The sequence below is a fragment of the Pteropus vampyrus genome, unplaced genomic scaffold, assembly GCF_000151845.1.
Source record: "Pteropus vampyrus isolate Shadow unplaced genomic scaffold, Pvam_2.0 Scaffold45, whole genome shotgun sequence".
Taxonomy (NCBI): Eukaryota; Metazoa; Chordata; class Mammalia; order Chiroptera; family Pteropodidae; genus Pteropus; species Pteropus vampyrus.
The window spans coordinates 2,253,038-2,270,044 of record NW_011888826.1 but is presented as its reverse complement, the minus strand read 5'-3'; the positions used below and the strand labels follow the sequence as shown (position 1 = coordinate 2,270,044).

Below are 17,007 nucleotides of genomic sequence, written 5' to 3'. Positions count from 1 at the left end.
AAACATACACTCTACCAAGACTGAATCATGAAAAAATAGAAAATCTAAACAGACCAATAACAAGTAAACAGATTAAATTAGTAATTAAAAAACTCCCACAGCAGCAGTAGCAACAACAAAACTCAGGACCAGATGCCTTCACAGGTAAAATCTACCAAACATTTAAAGAATTAATATCAATCTTTCTCAAACTTTTCCAAAAAAATTGAAGAAAAAAACTCCAAAACTCATTTTACTAGGCCAGGATTACTCTGATACCAAAGCCAGATAAGGAAGTGACGAGAAAACAAAACTACAGGCCAATATCCCTAATGAATATAGATACAAAAATCCTCAATAAAATACTAGCAAACCAAATTCGAAAGCACATTAAAAAGATTATACACCATGATCAAGTGGAATCTATCTTTAATATTCAAGGATGGTTAAAAATATGCAAATCAAGAAATGTGATACACTACATTAATAGAATGAAAGACAAAAATCATATGATCATCTCAATAGATGCAGAAAAAGCATGTGACAAAATTCAACATACTTTCATGATATAAACTCTCGACGAAGTGGGTATAGAAGGAACATACAACAACATAATAAAGGCCATATAAGACAAGCCTTCAGGTAACATCATACCCAATGGTGAAAGATTGAAAGCTTTCCTTCTAAGATCAGGATAAAGGCAAGGGTACCAACTATCACCTCTCCTATTCGACATAGTACTGGAAGTCCTAGCCTGAGCAATTAGGCAAGAAATAAAAAGGCATCAAAACCAAAAAGAAAGAAGTAAAACTATCTCTGTTTTAAGATATTATTTTCTACATAGAAAATCCTAAAGTCTCCATAAAAATTTGTTAGAACTAATAAAAGAATTCAGTAAAGTTGCAGGATATATAAACAACATACAAAAATAACTTGAGTTTCTATATAGTAACAGTAAAGTATCTAAGAGAAATAAAGAACATTCCATTTATAATAGCATCAAAAACAATAAAATACCTAGGAATAAATTTAACCAAGAAAGTGAAAGATCTACACACCAAAAACTATAAGACATTGATGAAGGAAATTAAAGAAGACACAAATAAATGGAAAGTTATCCCATGAACATGAATCAGAAGAGTTAATATTATTAAAATGTCCATACTTCCCAAAGCCATTATGGAGTCAATATAATCCCTATCAAAATTTGAAAGGCATTTTTTACAGAAAAAAAAATCCTAAAATGTGTCTGGAACCACAAAAGACCCTGAATAGCCAAAGTAATCTTGAGAAAGAACATCATACTTCCTGATTTTAAACTATACTACAAAACTATAGTAATCAAAACAGTATGGTATTGGCATAATAACATATAAACCCATGGAACAAAACATAGTTTAGAAATAAACCCACACAAACATAGTCAACTAATATTTGACAAGGGAGTCAAGAATATCAAATGGAGAAAGAACAGTCTCTTCTATTTCTACAAATAATGTTGAGAAACTGGATATCCACATGCAAAAGAAAGAAATTGGACACTTATCTTACACAACTTATAAAAATTAACTTTAAATGGATTAAGAAATTAAAATTAAACATATGACCTGAAACCATAAAACTCCTCAAAGAACACTAGGGAAATAGCTCCTTGACATGCGTCTTGGCAATGATTTTTTGGATATGACACCAAAAGAACAAGCAACAAAAAGCAAAAATCAACAAGTGGGACTACATCAAATTAAAAAGCTTCTGCACAACAAAGGAAACAATCCACAAAATGAAAAGGCAACGTACTGAATGGGAGAAAATATTTTCAAACCATATGTCTGATAAGGGGTTTATCTCCAAATTATACAAGGAACTCATACAACTCAATAGCAAAAAAATAAAATAAAATAAAGAGGCATAAAAATCCAATTTAAAAATGTGCAGAGCACTTCAATAAATATTTTTCTGAAGACATACGAATGGCCAATGGTTATTTAAAAGGTGTTCAATGTCACTAATCATTAGGGAAATGCAAATCAAAACCACAATGAGATATCACCTCACAGCTGTAGAATAACTATTATCAAAAAGAGAAGCAATAAATGCTGGCAAGCTTGTGGAGGAGAGAGAAGCCTGGTATACTGTTGGTGGAAAAGTAAACTGGTACAACTACTAAGGCAAACACTATGGAGGTTCCTTAAAAAATCAAAAATAGAACTATCATGTGATCTAGCATTCCTACATCTGGGTATATACCCAAAGGATATGAAATCATTATCTCGAAAAGATATCTGCACTCTTGTGTTGACTGAAGCATTATTCACAAAACCCAGGAAATAGAAATAACTTAGTGTCCATCGATGAATGAATGGATAAAGAAATGTAATAAAGATATAGGTTTATATATATGTATATATATGTGTGTGTGCATATGTGTGTGTATATATATATATGAAAGAGAGAGAGAAAGAGAGGGAGGAAGGGGGAGGGGAGAGAGAGAGAGAAAGATGAATATTATTCAGCTAAAAAAAAAATTCTGCCATTTGTGACGTGGATGGACTTCAAGGGAATTATGCTAGTAAAGAAAGTCGGCAGAGAAAGTCAAATACTATATGATCTCGCTTATATGTGGAATCAATCAATCAATCAAAGAGTTAATCAATCAAAAAACCCAAGCTCATGGAAACAGAGAGTAGAATAGTGGTTGCTAGGGCTGAGAAATGGTGGGGGGGATGATGAGGAGATGTTGACTTCCAATTGAAAAATAGGCTCTTTCAATTTTAAGATGAATGAGTTCTGAGGATCCAATACACATCATAGAGATTATAATTAACAATACCACATTATATACTTGAAAGATGCTAAGAGAGTAGATATTAAATGTTCTCATAAAAAAAATTGTAATTCTATAAAGTGATAGATGTTTAACTAACCTTATTCTGGTAATTATTTTGCAATATATACATTTATCGAAGTATCACATCATATACCTAAAGTTATACAATGTTAATGGCCATTACATCTCAATAAATCTAAGAAGTAAAAGAATAAGTAAAACCAAAAATTGCAAAGGCTCCCCACTGCTCCTAAAATAGACCAATCTCATAAGAATGTAAACACTAAGCAGGCACAAAATCTAGACCAGCATCTAGCACATAATAATACTTAAGTGTATGTGACTGTGCATGTGTGTGCATCTGCACATATGCATTTAATAAATCTCTCATGTGAACAAGATTTATAATTTCTGAAAAAAGAAAAAAATTATAAATCTCATTTAAATTACAGTTAAAGAGCTATCCATCATAAGTAAGCAGAGTTTAGTATAAGAATGGAAAGATTAGTTTAAGAAAATATATTTATTCAAGTAACATAAATTAACTCTAAGTCCAATATGAGAAAGTATATTATGAATCCAATAGATGCCAAAGAGAAATGTAGTATAATTTAACTCATTTTTTCATTTTTAAATATTTTTAATATGGTTCTTAGTAAAATTAGATATAAATTACTTTCTTATCACTCTAAAGGAAAAGTACTTAAGTAGGAACCTAGTTTCTCTGTGCTGACTCTCATACTCCCTTCTACTGCATAGGAGGAAATAGGGCACAACCATTTGATGACATCGAAAGGAGTTAGGTATTCCAGCTTAGGTCCCTTCTATTCTCAGAGAGGTGACTTTTCCAGGAGGTCTTTTCTGTTGTGCTCTCTGTCACTGTAAGAGGCAGTCCCCACAGGGAAGCCTGTGATTATTTAATGCTGCCTGTGCTTGGGGAGATAACCTTGTCTCATTCTGAGAAGAGTTAGAACGCCCGTGAGCTCAGATATAGAGACAGTATCCCACTTGACTCCATCAAGAATAAAGTTGAGATTTTGATTTCTATTTGTATGTATTCTGTATCTTATTTCTTAATTGATTCTATATACAGGACTTCTTCAAATACTCAACTCTCAATAAACAATAAATACATCCTATTAAAATTAATTACACAATAAGAATGCCAATATTACCAATATTACTTCACTTTCTTAAGGATGGTCTTGCCAGTGGAAAAGTGCTTGAAATCAAAACAATAGATAAAACTATTAGGAATTAGTAGATAAATTTTATTTGTAAAACCTGAAAAAACTCTTTAAATTAATTAGTAAAGTGGTAAGATTCAAGCTAAATATGTATCTAGATCAGCACCTGACATACAGTAGGCACTTAATAAATACTGAAAAATATAAAAACTATAGATTTCTATATATTTATATATGTTAGATTTATAATAGAAAATGGGTTTATTTACAATAGCAATCAAAAGGCTTGGAATAATACTAACAAGACAATGTATTACCTATGTGGAGAGAAAAATTTATATAAATGAAGTCCTGAATGAATAGATAAGGACAGATCCCTAAAAGACTGAATACTGTAAAAAAAAATATATATCCATTTCTTCCAAGGTAATATATAGATTTAATGTAATTTTAACAAAATTTTCTTCAGCATTTCTTTTGGAACAATAAAATTATTTGAAGTCAATTTAAAAGAAAAACCATGAATCCTACCTCTCTGATAAATATTTTGTGCTAAGGTTTGAGTATTAAGACGGTCATTGTCTGAAATCTCAAAGCTCCTCTCATCCTCAATTCAGATAAAGCTGCTAAAAGCTACTCAGAAGGGACAAAAGCATGGTCTGTTTTATCTCTTCTAGTTCCTCTGTCGCTTTCATTTTCACATGGCAGGTAAGATTAGTAGGTAATTTATTGCCAGTGGTAAAGTGCCATGTGAATTACCATGAAGGCAAAACTGCAGGCCCTCCTCTGCTGACCATCACCATCTTTCCATCCAACAACGCAGAAGGCAAAATAGTGGCTCGTGCTTGTGTCACACTAGGTTAGCATTCATGTAATGCCATCAGCAGCCTCCTGCTATTGGGGAATCCTATCAGAGAAAGGCCTTTTTGCACTGGGCAGCCATTTGGGGTGGCCAGGTGGCACCTGCTTACATCTTCCATTTGGGCCTGGTCTAAAATCACTGGAAACCCAGGAATCCATGCCTCAGAAATTAGCAGCTCAAGTCAATCTCTGACTATTCCTACTCTTTCTTCCTATAGTCCTTCTCTATGATCCAGTGGTCCTATGATCAACTCTCTTCTATAGCCATTCAACAAACAGCTAGCTTAGAAGAAGACATGAGACATCAGTCTCTAAGCAGCAGGCAGCTGATAAGTCATCTAGACATATTTCTATAAATTCAGTCAGTAAGGACACAGCAAGCCCAAATGAACTTAGTGTATTAGACCTAGCACATCAGGTAGCAGAAGCTGCAGGTTTGTATCAGTTCCTCTGATCCCAAGACCCATAGGACAATGAAGAGTAGGACTAGATAAATGCTACATACGCAGTAGCTCTGGGTGACAGCTGAGAAATTCTAAGTTTTGGAAACTCTCAATCATGTTAAGGGTTGCTAATGAAACTGCCCAACCTTTGCCCACAGGGAGGCATTATCTTTATTACCTTAAAGAGAAAACAAATATTCTTTGGGGAGAGGAGGGAGACTTTACTATCCCTAAAGGTCTTCAAGGAGGACTGTCTCCCAAAGTGTTCTCTTCATATAAATACCTTAGAACTTAAAGAGGAATGTCCTATCTTCCACTCCTGTAGGAAAAAGGGAGGACAAAGTACTAGGACAAGGCACTAGAGCTCAACTTTCCATAAAACCTACACCAGTCCTAATTCTCTTTATGTAAAATTAGTTCAAGTCATGATGTGAATTGTGGATTCCTGGCAGGAAAAGCTCAGTTTATCACTTTACATCTTCCTATTATGTATGCATATATGTTGGTTGGTTGGTTGGTTGGTTGGTTGGTTGGTTGGTTGGTTGGTTGGTTGGCTAGTTGGTTACTTGCTTGCTTGCTTGCTTGCTTGCTTGCTTGCTAGCTCACTCAGTTAATTGGTCCGTTGGTTTGTCATAAGCACCATTCAACCAGACTACAAAGTGAAATAACTACCTTTGTGAGAATTGGAAAGGACTGTCCCTTCCTCAAAATACTTTGCCTTTTTGTTAGAAAACAAAATAGATTATAGATTATAAATCCATAACAATTATAAATGTGAATTGTACCCCTACTGTTATATGGTGGATGATGGTTCATTATTTCTTTTTTAAAAATCATGGTAAAATAATATAACATAAAATTCACTATTTTAACCATTTAAAGTATATAATTCACTAATATGTAGTGCATTCACAATGCTGTGGAACCATTACCACTATCTAGTTTCAGAATATTTTGACCATTCTATAAGAAACCCTGTGCCCATTAAGCAGATGATCCCTATCCCTTGCTCCCCTCCCTGCCAGCAACCACTAGTCTACTTCCTGACTCTAGAATTTGCCTGTTCTGAATATTTCACATAAATGAAATCACACAATATGTGGTCTTTCGTGTCTGGCTTCTTTCACAGAGCTCAATGTTTCACAGCCCATCCATGTTGTAGCTGTATCAGTACTCCATTTCTTTTTACGGCTGAATTATATTCCATTGTACAAATTTATCACATTTGTTTCCCCATTCATCAGCTGATGCACATTTGGGTTGTTTCTATCTTTTGGCTATGATAAATAGTGACAGACATTCATATAAAAGTTTTTATTTTCATTCTCTTGGGCATATACCTAGAAGTGGAATTACTAGGTCACATGATAATTCTATGTTTAACTTGATGAATTATTAAACTGATTTCCAAATAAGTTGAACCATTTCATATTTCCACTAGCAATGTATGAAGGTTCCAATTTCTTCACATTCTCACCAACACTTGTTATTTTGTTATTTTTATTATAGCCATCCTAGTAGGTGAGAAGTGATATTTTATTGTGGTGTTGATTTGCATTTTCCTTAGACACTGGATATCTTTTATGTATTTGTTGACTAGTTATCTTCTTTCGATAAACATTTATTCAATTTTTTGCCCATTTACAAGTTGGGTTGACTTTTTGTTGTTGAATTTTAAGAGTTTTTTATATATTCTGGATACTAAGTTCTTATCATATATATGATTTGCAAATATTTTCATCCATTGTGTAGGGTAATTTGTCATTTCTTGATAGTATTCTTTGATGCAAAAGAGTTTTTAATTTGATGATATCTAATTTATCTAATTTTTCTTTGTTGCTTGTGCTTTTAATGTCATATCTTAGAAATCATCGACTATTTCAAGATTGTGCAGATTTATACCTAAGTTTTCTACTAAGAGTTTTACAGTTTTAGCTCTTAAACTTAGGTCTTTGGTCCATTTTGAGTTAAATTTTGTATATGTTGTGAAGTAAGGATATAGCTTTATTTTTTTGCATTTGGATAACCAGGTACCCCAGTACCATTTGCTAAAGAGACTGTTCTTTCCCCAGTTGAATAGCCTTGGCACCCCTGTCAAAAATCAATTGACCATAAATATGCACATTTATTTCTAGACTTCCAATTCTATTTGTACTGTATACAATTAAAATTTCTGTATATTATTGATTTGACATTTTAAAAATCTTTCTGGCTAGAAGAGAGACTGCCTTCCCTGGGCTAGTCAATACTTAGAGACCTAGACAACAGCATACCTTTGATCTGCAAATTAACCAATCCAGAGCCATACCTGCTCTTTCTGGCCTGTACGAGGGAATATTCTCCTGCCTTAATCATCCAGGACCAAGTACCAAGCAACTAGAGATCACCTCTGTAGCCCAAAACTCACTGAAATTATTCAAATTAGCCAATCCTAATCACTCCCTATCCCTACCTGCCTTACCTTTCTTGTAGAAGCCACAATAAAGGCCATGGCCTAAGTCTTCCTTCCCTCCTATCTTGTCTCCTGACCACCTTGGTATTCTGCTATGTGCTCCTGTGATTAGCACAAAGGCTATTTAGGGGAAGGTGGGAGCTTCCAATTCATTAAGGAAACTGTCTCAGAAGTGTGGAGGATGCGCGAGAGCCTCACGTCTCACCGGAGGGTCAGTGTACGCCATCCCCAGCAGGACAGGGATTCCTGAGCTATTCCTCCTATCTCTAGGACCTGTGAGTATAATAAACCTTATTTCTCTGAGCGTCTTCTATGTGTCCTCTTATAGCTTTATTTGACTGACTATCTCAAAAAAATCTATGTATGAAATACCATTCCATTGATCTATATCTCTTTATGCCAGCACCATACTGTTTTGATTACTGAAGCTCTGTAGTAATCTTAAAATTAAAAAATGTAAATCTTCTAACTTTGTTCTTCTTTTTCAATATTGTTTTGATTATTTGGGGTACCTTGCAATTCCATATAAAATTTAGGATTAGTTTTTCCATTTCTGCAGAAATGGCTGTGAGGTTTTGATAGGGATTGTATTGCATCTATAGATTACTTTGGAGGATATTGCCATCTTAATGATATTAAGTCTTCCAATCCATGAACACAGATATCTTTCCATTTATTTAGGTCTTCTTTAATTTGTTTCAAAAATGTTTTATACTTTTCAGTAGAAAAACTGCACTAAATATTTAGGACTGCTCAGTGCACCTGTGCAGAATATGAAAGTGACAGCAACAAAAAAAGAAGATGAAAATTCAGATTAGAGATAGGAGAGATACTGCCCTTTCTGTTCCTGGCTATAATTCAGTATGAAGTGAAGGTGGAGCCCATCGTAGTACTCAGAGTGAGAAAATACTGTGAGCAGCTTCTTACAGAACAGTATCTAAACTGGTATTTCAGTGATCTATTGTTGTATAAAATATTACTCCAAAACTTTTGCAGCTTAAAACAAATATCTATTGCTTTACAATTTCTGTTGTTCAGGAATTTAGGAGCAACTTATCTAGGTCACTCTGGGTCAGGGTCTGTCTCGTGAGGCTACACTCAAGTTGTTGGTTGAGGATCTTGCCATCAAAAGGCTTGACTGGGACTGGAGGATTCGCTCACAAGATGACTCATTCACATGGTTGTTGGCAAGAGGCTTCTGTCCGTTGCTGAGTTGGCCTCTGCACTCTGCATTGGGTTGTTTGAATGTCCTTATGATACGGCAGTTGTCTTCCCCCAGAGTGAGTGATCCAAGAGAGAGCACCAGGAGAAATCTATGTCTTATTATGACCTAGTCTCAAAAGTCACGCACAGTCACTTCCTGTGGGCCCCAGGCCTGGCTGGTCCCAAGTCTGGCTATGATCCAGGCTTGCAGCTAGGAATAGGACCCAGGATTTAGTATGTTACATTAATGTAGTAGGGCACCTGCACCTAGCTTATGTAAGCATGATTCAGCTTGTTGTATGACGCATGTGTGGCAGAATGCTACTATTGTTCTCGGACATATATAAAGCCCACGCAGTCCCCCAGTGTGTAAGAGCACTCCCCACAATAAACGGTGCCTGCCGTTTTGTTCTCATGTCGGCTCCTCATGCGTTCTTTCAACTGGGCATCTCACCACCAAAACCTTCCCTTCTTGATCAGCTTAATGCTGACACTTCCACTATATTCTATATGTTAAAATAAAGTCATTTAATGCAGCCCATACTTGTGGGGAGAGGAACTGGCCCCATCTTTTGAAAAGGGCAGTGTGAAGTAATTTATGGGAATATTTTAAAACTTCCACATTGAAGAATGCAGTCACTTCTTCCATATATCCTAGTCTGACATGGCAACAAATAAACATGCCAAAAAACAAAAAGCAAAAAGCCACTAACAAAACCTGGTAAACTATTTACATAGATCCTTACAGACAAAACAGAGGACAATGTGACATATTAGAAGCCTCCACTGATATGGTATACTGTACATTTTTAAAATGCATGCTTAATCCTTTTAGTAATATAAGTCAAATAAATCTGAATTTAGATTATAATTTTTTTCTAGAAAGAATACTACTATAAAATGAGAAAACTATATGAATCTATATTTTATAGTAAATCTAAGATTTGAGGAGATGGGAAATTTATAAAGCTAGCCTTGACATAAAGTAGCCACCTAGGTTTAAGAGTTAAAAACTGAATTGCGTTGGTTGCTTGGTCCTTCCTTTATTTCTAGGATCCCACACTGGAGTCAATTGTCATTGTCAACATTGGTTCAGTATCATTTTTAATACCTAAGAGCTTATAATCATAAAATGAAACTCTCTGTGGTATTTCAAAGATCTCCTTACACTGTGTGTATGCCTTTACATTTAGTATTGCCAAGATGTGGTTCAGCAGCTGTCAGAGAAATGAACATTCTAACTCTGTGAGTATTGAAATAACTAAATTCACAACTAGCTTGATAACTAAATAGAAGGGCTGGTGCATGGTGATAAAAACAACATTGTTTTGTGGAGTGAAAATTGTAAGCCAATGTATCTCAGAGACACGTTCTTAAAATATTTTCCTGGAAAAATGTCCATGGGTCAGCATTGTTCATCACAACACTTTCTAGGCAGGGAAAACTGATTCATGAATGTAAATTTATGGGGCACTGAGTCTAACTTCAGGAAATAATGTTGCAAGTAATTGTCACACATAAAAGATCTCCTGTTGCAAAAATGTCAGCTAAATAGAAGAAAATTACTCATATCATCCTATGCCTTTTTCAGTACTGCTCATTCTACTTTATATATTATAGGACTAATATATTAAGATGCAAGAAACACTTAAGGGTAAACATTTCTCTATTTTCATTATCTGCCAGTTAGTTTGGTCTACATAGGGACTCACATGCCTGGCAGTTGGTGCTGGCTGCAGGTCAGGAATGATTCTCTCTCTCTCCCACCTTCCCTCCCTCCGCCGCAGGGGAGTAAAAGTAAAGACCTTCCTTTCCCTTCTGTGGAGAAGATTTTCTTATATTCCAGAATAAAGACAGTTCTCACTGTCTCCTCTCTCTCTCTCTGTCTTGCTCTTTCTCTTTCTCTGAAAGGAAGAATGGACGACCCTATATAAGATAAGAGTTTCCTCTCCTTTAATGCACCCACCCACACATTTAGGTACCATCAGGTCCTCACCTCATGATATTATGGGATTGGGCCTTGGGGAACCAACAACTGTGAGAAATAAATGGTCTTCATCTATGATTCACTGTTCTTGTGTTTTCTGCAAATAGGGTAAAACTTGTCTTTCACAGTTTCTGACTTAACAATGGGAAATAGTTTTTTTTTTTTAAATCATTGTCTCCATTTATTCATTTTTTAAATTTTTAATTAAGCTTGTTGGGGTAACATTGGTTAATACAATTATACAATTTTCAGGTGTACATTATCATTTGACATCTGTATATTTTGTGTATTTGCCACCAAAGTCTAGTTTCCTTCAGCTACCATATATTTGATCCCCTTTATCCACTTCATCCTCCCCCTAACAATGGGAAATAGTTTTATAACCACATTTGGAAATACAATCCATGATACTGAATAAGGAAAAAGAGCATCAGCGTTGGTAGCAGGAACCCTGGGGAACAGGATGAGAAGGGCCATTTTGACTAATCTAAGTGATCCCAAGTAGGAACCAATAGGTAAGGAAAATGTCTAAGGAATATATTAATTTTAGAAAGAGAAGCTATGAGGAAGTATTCTTAGACTCCCACATATTTTCACAGAGAAAAAAGTTGGATTATTCTCTGAGATCTCTAATATGAGATGAAGAAGGCTACATTTTGAAGAAATGCTATATAGGTTAGCATCTCCATCCAATACATCCTGGAGGCTGTCTGAACAAAACTGTTTCTGACAAAATACAGTAGTTCTCCTCCCTTATCCATAGGGATACATTCAGAGACCCCAGTGAATGCCTGAAATCACAGATAGTACCAAACCCTATAAATACTAGGTTTATTCCTGTATATCCAATTAGGTACAATAAGAGATTAATAACAACAACTAATAATGAAATAAAACAATTATAACAATATACTGTAATAAAAGTTATGTAAATGACTTTCGGGCCTTTAGTAAGTAAAATAAGGATTACTTGAACAAAAGTACTGTGATAACGTGACAGTCAATTTGATAACTGAGAGGGCTGCTAAGTGACTAATGGGCAGATAGCACACACAGCGTGGATATGCTGGACAAAGGGATGATTCACATCCCAAGCAGGACACATCTGAAAGATGAGAGATTTCATCATGCTACTCAGAATGGTGCACAATTTAAAACTTATGAATTATTTATTTCTGGAAGTTTCTATTTAATATTTTCAGACCACAGTTGACCACAGGTAACTGAAACTGCAGAAAGTGAAATCACATAAAAGGATACTACTGTACAGCAAAGTTATAGTCACAGATATAGTAGGCAAATTCTGTTTAAATAGTGAAGGTCTAAATTTCAAGGTGATTTGGAGGTTTGGGTTTATAGTCAAAGGCCTACCATTATCAGTTTGCTCCTTCTTCATTAACTTTTAAGGTCATGGATTTATGACACGCTGATTTTAAACATCAAATCTAGTTTTTCTTTGCCTAGTTTTCCTCTGTACCTTTATTATGACCTTAGTTATAAACAACCATTATTAGAATTGCTGTTTGTATTTGTCTTCCTCGTTATATTATGAATGTCTAGAATTCAGAATAATGTCTTAGTTATTTCGGTGGCCCTCAAATTATTTAATGTGGTGTTTTGAACAGAATAGGCATTCAATATTTAGTAGATCAAGTTAATTCCTTAAATGGCTATACAATGTAAGAGCTACAAATGCTGCTTTTTATGAATAGTTAATGTTAATTGCCTACATTTTATTCTGCAATTAAGAATATCAAATATAAGTTTTTCATGATGTAATGTTCCACATGATGACACTGTCTACCCAGATATAAAGCATGTCATCTATTGATCATTTGTATTAATGCAGATAGTGAATTATTTAAATGGCCTAATATTGGTGTAAAGCCATCTGAAAAAGAAGACACAACACTATAAATTAAACTGGGTCTGCCCTCCTTCAGCTCCCAAAATTGCCACAACACCACAAGCTTTGCCCAGTGATTTTACCATATTTGTCTGTCTTTTCTCCAATTGCATCAATTGTGCCATCTGGATGCAGACGGACAAACCCTCCAGTGAGCCTGTTGTAGAATTGAAGAGTATTTCCTTTCATAAACTTCCAGCTTTCTGCAGCCCACTAAATAGAAAAAAAAAAAGCCAATATAAGACAAAGAGAAGAAAATTACAAACACCCCATAGTAAATTTTATAAACTGTTTTGTTTTAATGAATCAAACAGCTATTTGAACACTGTACCAAATAATTTAAGGCCAAAAGTAAAATCTCACCGTTTCTTTTCTATTATGTTCTAGCTTTTGCCCTGAGGATATAAAGGAAAGTAAAGATCATTAATTTCAGCAGTGTCATGCTTTCCTCAATCATCATAAAATAGTTTTTCAAGAAATGTGTGTACATGACACTCACTTGCAAAGATGATAGTGTTATCTCTGGCATACAGTTCTCTGACAATTTTACCATCATCTTCCTCTTGATCCAGCCACCTGTGGAAAGAAAAGTATACTAAGTATATCCTGGCTTTATATTTACATTAATCATGGGCAATTATCTAGCCAAGCCAGAAATAATGGATAATAGGAATTGAAAAAAGCCATAGGTATCCATTTGGTAAAAGGAAAATAGAAAATGGAAAAGGAAATGCTTAAAGTGACTATGCGAGTGCAGGGGAGGTAGAAAGAGCTGCTAGCAGATAAGACTGAAATATGTTTTTCCCTAATCCACAGTTGAATTATTCAATCAGCCTGCCTATGTCATAGATTTTACACCCATTGTACCAATTACTTTATCTTATTCTTTGTGTACCAATTAGAGTTCAAACTATAGTCAGTTATTTCATAAATGTCTATTGGTCACCTGAGGAAAGAGGCAGGAAAGTATTGAAAGAAAGAGCAAATTTATCACTATTATTGGGAAAATAACCTGAAAATTCAGGCCTGGTGACAGTGGATCAGCAATGTCACTGTTGTATAAAAATCCACATGCAACATTTATTCTGTACATTTATTATTTTTTAACCTAATTTGGGACCTAGTTCGATAGGAGTAAATCTTCTTAACAAAGACTTTCATTCTCCTTACTAATACGTAAAGAGAAACTATATTTTAAAAATCTTAATTTCCCAAGAAAGACTTAATTATGTATTATCAAGAATAATGATAAATGTAATGGATATCTTTCTAAATAGAAGAAGCAGCACCTAAAATTAATGTTCAAAAAAGTTACCTAACAAAACATTAATAAGCAGGAATATTTGAATAAGCTATCTGCGACTCCAGGCTACATGGACTTGAAACTGACTAATGTAAAATGAGTTTGTTCACTGTAAAAGCATACCTACAAACCTGTGACAGAAGAAGGCATATTCACGGTTTGTTGTGGGATCCCTGATTACAATATCCTCAAGAAACCAGCCATTTCCTAAACACAAATTAAAGAAAGAAAAATGGGTATGAATATGTATGGTCCAGGTATTACTTGAAGCTTTGAAAAAGAGGTTCTACCTTCCAAACACATGTAAAGGCCTTGTGCACCTTTAAGCTTTAATACTTCAAATAAAGCAAGATATAAGAGAAGCTGTAAGAAGCATTTAAAATATATCTTATACATGTAACAAAGGCACAGTATATTTCAAGGCCTCATGTTTTATGATATCTACTTCAGTATGATTTTCCAAACAGTAGAAAATAGAACAATTCTATAATTATTCTTGATTTCATAAACTTCATTTATAATCCTGAACCTAAAATCTTCCAAAGAATATGTACCTGATGAATTACAATACTTTCTATTTCCAAAACATACACATAGAGAGCCAGAAAGTTCATATACATGTTTTGAGAAGCTAGAAAAGGAACAGTATTCAGAGACTCTGCCCAACCACACAGTCTGACCTAGTACACATGAAGATAATATCTTTTTAAACATTTAATTTTAAATTAATTTTCAAACTAGAATTGGTTAAAATACAATTTAATTTTACTTATAGATAAAATGGAACATTTTAACTAGTTTTGGTAGTTTTATTTATACAAAGAGCCAGCTCAAAATATATTTCCTCTAATAAAAATCCTTGACTTCATGAGTTAATACTTATCTGCTATAGAATAAAACTCTTTAACAAAGCATGCACGGGTCTTCGTTTCCTGGTCTCTGCTTACTCTTCAACTTCATCCCTCATCACATACTCCCATCATTAAGCAATGCCAAATTCCTTATAGTTCCCTGGATCAGTGGTTCTCCAACATTAGCATGCATCAGAATCACCAAGAGGGATTATAAAAACAGAGACTGCTGGGCCTCATACCAAATTCCTGACCCTGTAGCCCCAGGAAAGGCAACCTAACATGACTAACTGCTGTCCCACATTGCCCTGGACAGAGGTGTTTCCCGGGATGCAGGATTTTCAGTGCTAAAACCAGGGCAGCCCCAGGCAAATCAATAGTTGATCATCAGAGAAAAGGTCCCAGAGTTGAATTTTTAACAAGATGAGCTAGTAAGGCTCATATAAAGAAAACTCTCAGAGATAATGAAGTATCAACTTTAAAAATTCTTTAAAGGTTTCATTAGTAATTAATTTTAAAGTATTTACATAAAAATATATTATCTACCCTTTTTAAACATTGGTTTGAATATATAAGAAAGACCCAAGACTGAATATAGAACTAGAAAAGATGAGGTTCTGACAAAAGCCAGGTTGTCCCTGGGGGAATAAGACAGAAAGACTAGGAGTTATATAAAGATCTATTAAAATGTGCTACTTTCTTATATAATGCATATAATAAGCAGTTTATATTATTCAAAACATTATTCACCACTTAATATAGCATTTATTTTGTATTGGACTATATTTAAGAAAATGGACAAAAAAGGTACTGAAATTATGAATAATTCCAGTACCTGACAAAAATAAAAATAAAATCAATTAGCTTGGTTTATTTATTTTCAGTCTTTTCCTATGCCTGGTTAGAAGACTTTTCTAACTCACATCAGAAGCTAGTGAGTATTAATTACACAAAACATATACGTAGACATTATACATAAATATTTCCCTATTTTTCCTAGTTTTAAACACATAAAATTTTCCTAATTTTTGTATTTTTTAATTTAATCACAGTTGACATTAAACACAATTTTATATTAGTTTCAGGTGACAGCATAGTGGTTAGACATTTATATAATCTAAGTAGTGATCACCACAATTAGCCTAGTACCTACATGCCACTATACATAGTTATTACAATATTATTGACTATATTCCCTATGCTGTACTTTACATTCCTGTGACTATTTTCTAACTATCAACTTGTATTTCTTAACCCCTACACCCTTTTCACCCACCCTCCTGACCCCCCCTCCCATCTGGCAAATATCAGTTTGTTCTCTGTATATGAGTATAATTCTGTTTTACTTGTTCATTTATTTTGTTCATTACATTCCACATATAAGTGATATTATATGGTATTTGTCTTTCTCTGTTTTATTTCACTTGGCATAATATCCTCTAGGTCCATCCATGTTGTCACAAATGATAAGATTTCATTCTTTTTTATGGCCAAGTAATATTCCTTTATCTAATTGTCTGTTAATGGGCACTTTGGTTGCTTCCATATCTTGGCTATTGTAAATAATGCTGTAATGAACATAGGGGGTACATGTATTGTTTCAAACTACTCTTTTGGATTTCTTCAGATAAATACTCTGATATGCAATTGCTGGGTCATAAGGTAGTTCTATTTTTAAGTTTTTGAGGAACCTCCATACTGTTTTCCACAATGGCTGCACCAATTTGCAATGCCATGAACAATGCACAAAGCTTCCCTTTTCTGCACATCCTCACCTGTTGTCTATTGATTTATTGATTACAGATATTCTCCCAGGTATAGGGTGATATCTCATTGTGGTTTTCATTTGCATTTCTCTGATGATTAGTGACATTGAGCATCTTTTTATATGTCTATTGGCTATGTGTATGTGTCAGAGCCCATGATGAGTGTCTAGGAGCAATAGAGTGTCAGAGCCCATGATGAGTGTCTAGGAGCAATAGAGTCTATGTGCAGGCCCTTTAAGAGG

General features: G+C 34.5%; 1 protein-coding gene across 3 annotated transcripts in view; it reads right to left on the bottom strand.

The window, feature by feature from the left end:
- The window catches only part of LOC105291429, a 73,735-nt gene that overhangs the window by 43,431 nt on the left and 13,297 nt on the right, over positions 1-17,007 (bottom strand). Inside the window, exons 2-5 of one of the 3 annotated variants that reach the window (XM_023530036.1) lie at positions 14,280-14,355; positions 13,345-13,421; positions 13,209-13,240; positions 12,929-13,058 (exon numbers count right to left, since the gene is read on the bottom strand). In XM_023530036.1, coding sequence (XP_023385804.1) covers positions 12,929-12,970 — 42 coding nt within the window. In that variant the 5' untranslated portion in view covers positions 12,971-13,058; positions 13,209-13,240; positions 13,345-13,421; positions 14,280-14,355. Of the gene's footprint in view, positions 1-12,928; positions 13,059-13,208; positions 13,241-13,344; positions 13,422-14,271; positions 14,367-17,007 lie in introns of those variants that run through there. The other 2 variants (XM_023530035.1, XM_023530037.1) reach the window with 2 other exon arrangements.